Source organism: Tachysurus vachellii, chromosome 11, assembly GCF_030014155.1.
Source record: "Tachysurus vachellii isolate PV-2020 chromosome 11, HZAU_Pvac_v1, whole genome shotgun sequence".
Classification (NCBI taxonomy): domain Eukaryota; kingdom Metazoa; phylum Chordata; class Actinopteri; order Siluriformes; family Bagridae; genus Tachysurus; species Tachysurus vachellii.
The window spans coordinates 24,164,389-24,175,121 of NC_083470.1; the positions used below are offsets into that span (position 1 = coordinate 24,164,389).

The following is a 10,733-nucleotide window of genomic DNA, read 5'->3' on the forward strand; positions in this document are numbered from 1 at the left end:
GCGTTTGTGTGTGTGTGTGTATGTGGGCTGCTGGAGAGTATGTGTGATCAGATGAAGCAGGTGTGTCTGTTTTCAGGAGACATGCATTTGCGTAAGCGTTTGCGTTGTGAGTGTGCGGATGAGCCTGTGTCTGTGTGTTTGGGTGGAGTGTGACGGTGGAGATGTGGGCCGTTTGCGCGGTTAGTGTGACAGGAAGTCTATAACTTCTTGACTTCCTGTTGAGCCGGCGGTGGAAAGTATACACACACACATACGCACACACACATACACACACACAGTGTTCAAGGCTACAGCATCACTTGTGCCCTCACATCCTATGAATCTGATAACACTGGAACACTTAAAATAGTCAGAGGAACTTTCCAACAGGTGACATCAGATAACGTCAGAACGCTAATTCGCCGTTGGTTAAGTGAGAGTATACAGAGAAAGTTTGTGTACTGTGGATGAAAGTTTGTGAACATTTATATCTCTGCTTGAGTTTTATTTATTTAAAAAAAAAAAAAATGCTAAAACCTACTAAACTACAGTTTTATGCTGCAAACACAAGTTGTATACACTGGGTATATTTTCTGGTTTGAAAATAATTTATTAATTCCATATGCCTCAGTATAATATTAATAATTATACCGTATATTGTCTGGTGGTTAATTGTCACACTTTGGCTAGAGCTGTTAGAGGGAAATATTCAGTGACGAGCTGAAGGCGATTATTTTCCGATAGCTTCACGTCCTGATGTGTTTCGTTCCGTCTTACATAAAAGCAATTTGTAAATGGATGTAATTTTTAAAAAATAAAAAAGAATGACTCATACTTTCTATATGTTTACAGTTACCACAAAACATAACAAGATAGTTCCTGTTCCCTCAACCGTCATTCCCACACCAACCTGTCTTTTGGTCTCGTTCTTGCAGTTATCTAAAAAAACCAAAAAAAAAACCACACACTTGGTGAAAAACACTCTCCTGAGAAACGCTGCTCCTCAGTCTTAAAGAATTTCCCTGTTAGAGCTTTACATGTGACACGTTCAGAGACTGAAAACTCCTTCGGGGTTTAATGATGGTGTTTTTTTAATGTTTAATTAATTTTTATAGAGCTTTTAAGTCCTGTAAAATTGAAAATTATGCTACTATTTATCTCTATCATTTATCTCCCTATCCCTAATGATCATGCTTGAGGTGATGGTGGTACGGAAAAACTCCCTGAGATGATATAAGTTAGAAACTTTGAGAGGAACCAGACTCAGAAAGGAACCTCGTTGTCATTTCGGTGACACTGGAGAGTAAATAATGTCTTTTCTACAATGGTTTATAGAGGCATTTACAACGCATTTACTCCTTAAATAACATTCTGTCTCAAGATCTTATCGTGTGAGAGACGCTTCTGGGTATCAGTACAGAATCTCCATCTACAGAGTGTTGTGGTTTTTACACTGGTGATGCTTAGCAAAACAAGGGAAGCCATGTCAGTTTAGTTCTTTGTGTTTGGGGGCCTTGCACCGAGGCCCAGCGGTGTGGCAGCATGACGGTGCCTGGGTTTGAACCGCCATTTTTCAATCAGCACATGAGCCACTACTGAATCTTCTAAAAGTTGAGAATTTATAAATAAATACTGTATATGCAGGGAATTTAGACACTTGGACTATGCAACAGTTGTACTTTGTCTTCCTTTAAAGAAGTCTCATCACATTTATGTGAACTTAATTACAGCTACAATTAAAATGAATAGAAAATGGATGGTGTGGATTAATTTTCTATTCATTTTAATTGTAGCTGTAATTATGTTCATATAAATGTGATGAGTGATCAGAATTGAGCATCCAGCAGCTCCGTGGTATATCTGAGAGTCACAAGTAAACTCGGTTTAAATGATTGTTATGATGGTGTAGTGATTATGATAGACACCACATGGGAATCTTCTCACCCCCTACACTCTCAATTTCACTTGTTAGCTTCTAGAAGACGCTATGACCGACCACAGGCTAGGAGAAATATCTATCAGATGTCATTTGTGCCGATTGCTGTTAGAATATTAAAGGTGTTGTTGTGTTGTTGATGTCCTTGTTTATACTGTAAAATACTGTAAAGAAAAAAACAAATGGTATCCAAAGACAAATTTTCATCTTGTGGACAATAAAACGAACTAACTAGCTAGCTAGCTAGCTAACTAACTCACTCACTCACTCTCACTCATTTTCTACCGCTTATCCGAGCTAACTAACTTATTTATTTATTTATTTATTTATTTGACAAATGCTTATTTTATTTCTGAAATTTGGACTAAAAGTTATATAAGTACTAAATTTGTATATTTTAAAAACACATTATTAAAATAAATAAAACAGTCCTATAAAAACAATTCTTACACTCCCAAATCATTATAAATATAATAATAACGCAATGATTTGGTTATATTGATGAAGTGGTATATAAATGTGGTTATACCAAGCATATGATATGCCAGGAAATATTTGGTTAAACTGATAAACCGATAAAGGTGAAAGTCGCGTTTACCGACATGACACGTGACAAATTAAAGGAAAATCCCCAGCCATAAATTAAAGGAATTTCCCTCCTTGAGTTTGGGAGATTTTGCTTGTGTGTTTTTAGGAGAAGGGAAGTGGAACTGCAAATCAATACTGCACTTCATCTCACTGATCACCGAAGTCATTACTGTGTAATAAATAAAAACAGAATGAATAAATAAAGCATCAATAAAAAAGAAGTTATTTATCCTAACACGTTTCCTCGGATTCGTGTTCGTTTGTTTAAAGAAGCTGAATTTAAATTTCATTTTTTGTTTAACTTTACAGAGCTTCCTAACTGTTGTCCAAAATAAGGTTTATAAATATTGTGTTAAAATAAGACTTAATCTTTTCGATGTATTCCTGGCCATGCCAAATAAACAGAAATAAACCTGCTATGACTCAGTGTAAGATCATTTCTGTTTAAACAGGATAATTCTAAAGGGCTCGTAATCTTTTTCTTTCGGCCGCCGCTGAAGTAGACGTGTAGTGTGGAATAATCTGTATGTGGGTTTTGGTTATTTTTATTAACAGACGAGATGACTGTGCACGGATACAGATCACTACATTGTACCTAAAATAGACCTTTATCTTAGTACAAAAATCTGTTAGTCACCTATGTGAGGGTGTGTTTTCATGTCAGAAATCAGTTGATCATTTCTTCCTGAATCACTTGCACATGTTTTAAACAAATGCTCTGACTTAGACACTCGTTTAGGCTAAGAGATTAATCCTGGACCGAGTCGACGCCGGACCCTGAACCGGAACACTGGGACAGATTATTAAACATTTCTATTCCCCTTTCCACTATTCCACCTGCATAAATAGGGATGTGTTTCATGTAAATTAAATGGGACATAAGTGTGTAGTATTAGGGCGTGTCGTAGGCATCGGATGGAAATAAGGACCGAGTGGGCGAGACCTGTCCACCGAGTGGGCGAGACCTGGTGTCCACTTTGCAGAAACTCAAATGTTTGCCCTAAAATGGTGTCACTGTGATTTGATGTAAAATAGCAGTGTTATGAATCACACATAGATTCATTCATAGGTCATTACATAGGCCCAAGTGCGGTTACGCTAGGATATGAAGATAAGAAAGACGTCCAGTTTGTCAGATTAGTCAGGAAATAATCTGCGGACAGGATGTCCCTAAACCGCGACCCTAACTCAGCAACAATCAGATCTAAATCTGTCTCTGTAAATAGGCCACGATAAAACAGGAAGTACCACACACAATCTGGCGGTTAAGTACGCTGATTTGCAAAAAAGGGGGAAGTTCTGGGAAAAAACAAGCGATTTAGAGTGTGATTTGTGGCGGCTTTATAGAGTAGACAATCCCCGGGATTAACCAGGCGGCTGGTAATATTAAATCTAGAAAAACAACCTAAATGTACCAGATTTATTTTCCAGTTCACGTCACTCGCTCGCTTACGGACGCATCGAAAGACATCACGCAAACATTCCACTTATTCCGATTATTGTTGTGAGAAAAAAAGGTTTAATATTTAATAACAGCAGCATGTCGGAAAACACAGCACAAAAATAATATCCACGTGCTGCATGTGGCTTTGGAATTGCTCTGGAAGTTTAAATCTGTGTTACAAAAATGTGTCAAGAAAGTGCAAAGGTAAGAATCTTTGCTAAAGTGGGAACCTGTAGTCGTTAAAAAAAAAGGTTCTAGAGTCTGTGCCTGTTTTTGCCATTTTCATATATCGTGTAGAATCCGGTCTCTTCTCCTTAATCTTGTGTTCTGTCCTTCTTCCTCCGCTTCGGCTTTCTTCTGCCGCCTCATCCTCGTCCTGCCAGCGAGACGTGAAAACAAAGTGGCAGAATGAAACAAAGTCATAATGAAACATATGAATACATTCTGTTAAAATTTTGAAGGTCACACTCGTGTAAGAAATGCGAGCGTTAAAGGCGAGTCATTCGAGCTGTGAGAAAATTCCCCAAAAATAGAACCTAGTATTAGAGCAGTGACAGAGTTCTCGCAGTGTGAGTCTGCTGCATCAATGCTGACTCACAGCTTACTCATCGCATGCTGCAACCATGCTATAATGCTGTCCCAGTTTGTGTCCATCACACCATTTATCTGTCTGTCCTTCTATCCATCTGTCCATCAATCCATTCTTTCATCCATCCATACATACCTACATCCATTTGTCCATTTATTTGTCCATCCATCCATCCATCCATCCAACTGTTAATCATTTTGTTTATCCACTCATCCATCCATTAATCCATTCGTCCAACTATTTATCCATCTATCCATCCTTCCATCTGTAAATCCATACAGTATGTCTATTTGCCATCCATCCATCCATTCACCTGTAAATCCATGTGGCCATCTATCTATCTATCTATCTATCTATCTATCTATCTATCTATCTATCTATCTATCTATCTATCTATCTATCTGTCCATACATCCATCCATCTATTTGTCCACCTGTTTGTCCATCCATCCGTCATCCATATATCCATCCGTCCATCCATCCGTCATCCATATATCCATCCATCCGTCATCCATCCATCCATCCATTAATGCATTTATCCATTACATATCATTGACCCCTAATAGAGACTGCTGAATATTTTTTTTTTTAAACAGTAGCCTCATACAGTCTGTAATTCAAATCATAATGAAAAATCATATTAATGCACTTATTCTATTATGCTATCATTTCTATAGTAACAGCTCATTAAAAGGAATTTCTACAACAGTCTCTTCGAATCCTCTATACAAGTTGTTAGTTAACAAAGATAAAGAGCGTAGACTGTTGATGCGATGATGTATTTCTGCAAGAGGACGTAGGTTTCGGTGCTGTTTACAGTGAGTTGTGTTGATGTTTTCTACCACAGCAAAAACGTCCTGGTGTGGATTGTTTTCTTATCGTTCTCCCAGACTTACACAATGCACAGGATGATGGCCAGGATGCCTGAGAGGGTCAGGACTGTGAGAAGAGCTAGAGTGATGATCAGAGTGTCTGTGTGAAGCTGGACATGTCTCACATCATCATGAGGGAGGGAAGGAAGTGTGGGGATCTGTCTTGGGGGTGAAGTGGGTGTGGGCGTGACTGAGAGAGACAGAGAGAGAGAGAGAGAGAGAGAGAGAGAGAGAGAGAATCTGAATATTCATAGTTTTTAAAACAGACAATTATGCATTATGGGCATTCTGTTTCATCTACATTACAACTTACAGCTCTTCAAACAAAATCAGGTAACAACATCAACCCCCTGCAATGCATTATGGGAGATTATGGTACTGATTAAAGGGTAGAAACTCTTCAAAAAGTGTTAAATATTATTGTCGCTTAATTAAAAAAAATGCTACAACTTATGCATTTAGTAATATTCATTCACCCTGGGCGGAGTGCCAACCCATCGCAGGGCACACACACACACACTCATTCACATACTAGGGACAATTTTCCAGAGATGCCAATCAACCTACCATGCATGTCTTTGGACCGGGGAGGAAACCGGAGTACCCAGAGGAAACCCCCGAGGCACGGGGAGAACATGCAAACTCCACACACACAAGGTGGAGGTGGGAATCGAACCCCGACCCTGGAAGTTTGAGGCGAATGTGCTAACCACTAAGCCACCGTGCCCCCCTCATTTAGTAATATAATAATAATAATAATAATAATAATAATTATTATTATTATTCAAATGAATTAATTATAAATATCTATTTATAGCACTTATTTATAGCACATATAGCATATATTTTATTAAAAATTCATCTAATAGTGCTTTAGAAAAGAAAAAACAAAACAAAACTAAAATTTGTAATATAAATTCTAATAAAATAAACCATTCTAAACTTAATAATGAAGAGCATATAAATACACATCTACACAAAAATAACAGAAAAGAATAATTAAGCAACACATAATATAACATAATATGAATCTAAATATTAAAATATAGCCCATTGACAAAGAATATTTGTTCGAAGAATATTTGCTAATTTTTACAATTTCTTGTCAACTCAAGGTGTGGCGTCTCTCACCGGTGAGGATGAAGTGTGTGTGTGAGAGTGTAGTGCCATGTTGATCCAGCAGGAAGCAGCGATAAACTCCCTGCTCGCTCATACTCAGCTGGTTCAGGACGATTTTGGAGTCCTCAGTCACCACCAGAACCTCAAACTCGTCTTCGGGTGAAAACTGACAGCGTTTGAAACACAAGTAAACGAGGATGTGCAGCATTAATAAGCACTCAGAATGTGGCCTTTTTGGAAAATTCTATCAGCATTTCTATTTGTTTATTATTATGTTTATTATTTACAAGAGTAAAAACATCCAAAAATAATTGGAATATGTTTTAAACTTGAAAGGTTTGTTGTATAAAATTCTATCAGTGTTTTAAACCGTTTTTTTAACAAACCATTTTGGGGTTGTAACAATATCTTGTGGTTGATTATTTTCCTATAATCGAGAAAGAATGAAATGTGTCACTATGTGTGTGTGTGTGTGTATGTGTGTGTGTGTGTGTGTGTGTGTGTTTACTTTTGTGGCACCCTGTTTCCAGGAGTAATGATATTCAGCATGTCCTGCTACCAAAGTGTGCCATGGGAGAAAACAATCCAGCACCACCTGCTCGCCCTCTTTTGCTATCAAATGATGCTCTGAAAGAGAAAAAGTAGAGAGAAAGAGAGAGAGAGAGAGAGAGAGAGAGAGAGAGGGCCAAAAAATATCTTTTGTGTATGAATGCCCATACTACATATACGTTTTGAGCCATTGTCATATATATATACATATATATATATATATATATATATATATATATATATATATATATATATATATATATATATATATATATATGAGTGTGTGTGTGTGTGTGTGTGTGTGTGTGTGTGTGTGGGTGTGTGTGGGTGTGTATGTGTGTGTGGGTGTGTGTGTGTGGGTGTGTGTGGGTGTGTGTCACCTCCGCAATCCTTTGTGGGTACATCAGATTGACACATGTGCAGCCCATACTGGCAGGAAGAGCAATTCATAACACTCTGAAAAAGTAAACCTGTCATGCACACGCACATGCACACATACAGTACACACATACAGTACACACATAAACACACACACACACACACACACACACACACACAAACAAACAAATATATCTGAATGGCTCAAAACAAGAATGGCCATCATAAAAATTTAGAGAGACTAAATCTGACCTTACCGCATTTATTTGGACACAGTCCTGAAAAGACAAAGCAGAATCATTGGAAAACACACACACACACACACACACACACACACACACAGTCATTTTTTATAATCTCTAATTTACTCATTTTCACTCAAACCTTCAGCAACAAAGACTTCTAGATGTTTCCTCAGGATCCTATTTCCTTTCTCCAGGATCTTTATCATATCCCATTGAATAGAACCTGCACACAAAGGTCATGAGCCATAACAAGGAAGTTTACAAATTTATTGAATCACAAAGAAAAATTAAATATTTACAGAAATGTGGCTACTTTAAGGGCACGGCCACCACGCTTAGAAAATAATAGTGAGTGTGTTTATAGTGTGTTTATAAAGGTTTATAGTTTATTTTTATTTTCTGTATCCTTTCTAAATTCTAAACACTAGCGCACTAGAACACACACACATAAACAAACATACACACACAAACACACAGTGAAACACAAACAAGCATACACACACAAAACACACACACAAACAAACAAACATATGCACACACAAACACACAGTGAAACACAAACAAGCATACACACACAAACACACACAAACAAACACACAAAAACACACACACAAGCACACACAAACAAACAAACAAACACACAGTGAAACACAAACAAACATACACCCACACAAACACACACACACAAACAAATACACAGATACACACATAAACATACACACATACACACAAACATACACAGACAAACATACAAATACACACAAACAAGCATACACAAAAACACACACAATCACACACAAACACACCTACAAACAAGCAAACATAAACACAAACACAGATACACACAAATAAGCATAGACACACAAACGAACACACATACAAACAAACACACACACACACAAACATACTCACACACACATATAAACACACACACAGACAAACAAACAAATGTACACACACAAACATACACACATGCACACACACAGTAGACAAGGCCCTCACCGGTGCTCGGCTCCTGCCAGTGCCTCCTGAACTCGCTCTGATACTCGGTTTGTGCTCGATACAAAGTGGTGAGATCTGCACCAAAGGAGAGAGAAATACGTAATAATAATAATTATTAATTCAACTCTTCAGCCTATGGAAATAATTATCATAAAATGAATAGCATAATGGATTTGGGAGAGTAAGTGCTAACTTGTGGTTAAAGATGTTTAGTCAGAGAGTAAGCAAAGCTAACAGTACAAGCTGAGGTAAATATCTTATGATGCTAACAGTACAAGCTGAGGTAATGATGTTATAAAGCTAACAGTACAAGCTGAGGTAATGATGTTATAATGCTAACAGTATAAGCTGAGGTAATGATGTTATAATGCTAACAGTACAAGCTGAGGTAATGATGTTATAATGCTAACAGTACAAGCTGAGGTAATGATGTTATGATGCTAAGAGTACAAGCTGAGGTAAAGATCTTATGATGCTAACAGTACAAGCTGAGGTAATGATGTTATAATGCTAACAGTACAAGCTGAGGTAATGATGTTATAATGCTAAGAGTACAAGCTGAGGTAATGATGTTATAATGCTCTAAAAGAACAAGAAATGAAATATCCACTGTGTTAACTTTGTCACCAAACTCTGCACATTTCTATGTTTATATAATGACTGAAAGGTTTTTGTTAAATGAATGTAACCTTAATTATACACACCGATGACTCCAGAGAGCTGCATGCTGGTGTCCTGATAGGTGACGTAGGCATGATTAAGGATTTTCATCAGATCCATCTGCTCTTGCACAGTTATTTGTTGCTTTGTGTCCAAGAAGTCATCATGCATGCGTCGGATGTCAAGATCGCACTGCAGACACGACTTCATGCCAGAGATCACACACACCAGGATGAGCCAAGAGCAGACAGAAAAGCGTCCAGGAGTCACTTGGAGCTTTTTCGTGATGTCAAGACAGAGCAGCAGTGATGACGTTGAAGATGTGTGTGTCATTGCTGTTGCTCCTTAGCATTAAAAAAAAGACTGGTGTCATTATGCAATGTCAAATATCGTCATCATAACGTTTTCACATCACGGTCCCATACTATAGAACCTTACTGAATCTGAAATCCTTTTTTTTGATTGTATGTAATCTTTAATGATTTACGTTCTCTCGACTGTTAGGTATGTTTATTATTTAATGCTTGATAAACAGTTAGATTTGACTCTGTTATTCATGGTTATGATGCTTCACTTTGCTCGATCTTGAGATGTGTTTTAAAGAGCTCATTAGCCGCATTTGAACCCGAAGAGGGGATTTTAGCAGCTTCCTCCGCAGTCACTAAGAGAGACATTAGAGTGCAACGAACCCACTCAGTGGTTAACCAGAAGACTTAGGATGTGTCCATCATGCACCCTACATAATGACGTAATAACTTAGGTCACGCTGTATATCGAGACTAGGAAATTTTCTCTCTCTCTCTCTCTCTCTCTCTCTCTCTCTCTCTCCCTTTCCTGTCTTTCTTCCTTGCCTTTCTACGTTTCTCTCTTCTCTCTCTGTTTGTCTCTCCCCCCTCGCTCTCCCTTCTCTTTTATTTCCCCTCTCTTATTTAAGATTTCTGTTGAACTCATTCATGCTAAGTTGTCATTCATGCTCATTTATCAGAAATTGACATTCTGAGGTAATATAGGTTATTAATGGTTATAATGCTAACTGCCCACAAGAATTCCAATAAAACTTTCAATTTGTGTCGTTATTTCTTTTACACAGTGACGAAAGAAAAATTGTATTAAAGATATCCTTAGCCATTAGCATATACTCATTAGGATATACTGGTTCTATTTCTTAAAGAGTTCAATTAAAATTTGTCCAATATGTGAATAAATGGCTTGTTGGTTGACATTTTATGTATTAATATTTCATTGAATTTGTTTCTTTTGATTATCTTGTAGAAATGTTTGTTGGAATCTGACACAAATTAGAGATGAAGAAAATATTAATTTAGTATGTCAATAATTTATCGGTTATGTTTCACCGGAATGTTCTCTCTAGA

At 37.4% G+C, this 10,733-nt stretch overlaps 1 protein-coding gene across 2 annotated transcripts in view; it reads right to left on the bottom strand.

Annotated features, from left to right (window-relative positions):
- Nucleotides 1-4,020: 4,020 nt before the first annotated feature.
- The window catches only part of LOC132853818 (izumo sperm-egg fusion protein 1), an 11,062-nt gene continuing 4,349 nt past the window's right edge, over nucleotides 4,021-10,733 (bottom strand). The window contains exons 2-10 of one of the 2 annotated variants that reach the window (XM_060881809.1): nucleotides 9,405-9,704; nucleotides 8,701-8,775; nucleotides 7,838-7,921; nucleotides 7,711-7,731; nucleotides 7,456-7,545; nucleotides 7,035-7,153; nucleotides 6,539-6,692; nucleotides 5,432-5,597; nucleotides 4,021-4,323 (exon numbers count right to left, since the gene is read on the bottom strand). In XM_060881809.1, coding sequence (XP_060737792.1) covers nucleotides 4,230-4,323; nucleotides 5,432-5,597; nucleotides 6,539-6,692; nucleotides 7,035-7,153; nucleotides 7,456-7,545; nucleotides 7,711-7,731; nucleotides 7,838-7,921; nucleotides 8,701-8,775; nucleotides 9,405-9,704 — 1,103 coding nt within the window. In that variant the 3' untranslated portion in view covers nucleotides 4,021-4,229. The remainder of the gene's footprint in view (nucleotides 4,324-5,431; nucleotides 5,598-6,538; nucleotides 6,693-7,034; nucleotides 7,154-7,455; nucleotides 7,546-7,710; nucleotides 7,732-7,837; nucleotides 7,922-8,700; nucleotides 8,776-9,404; nucleotides 9,705-10,733) is intronic. The other variant, XM_060881810.1, reaches the window with a different exon arrangement.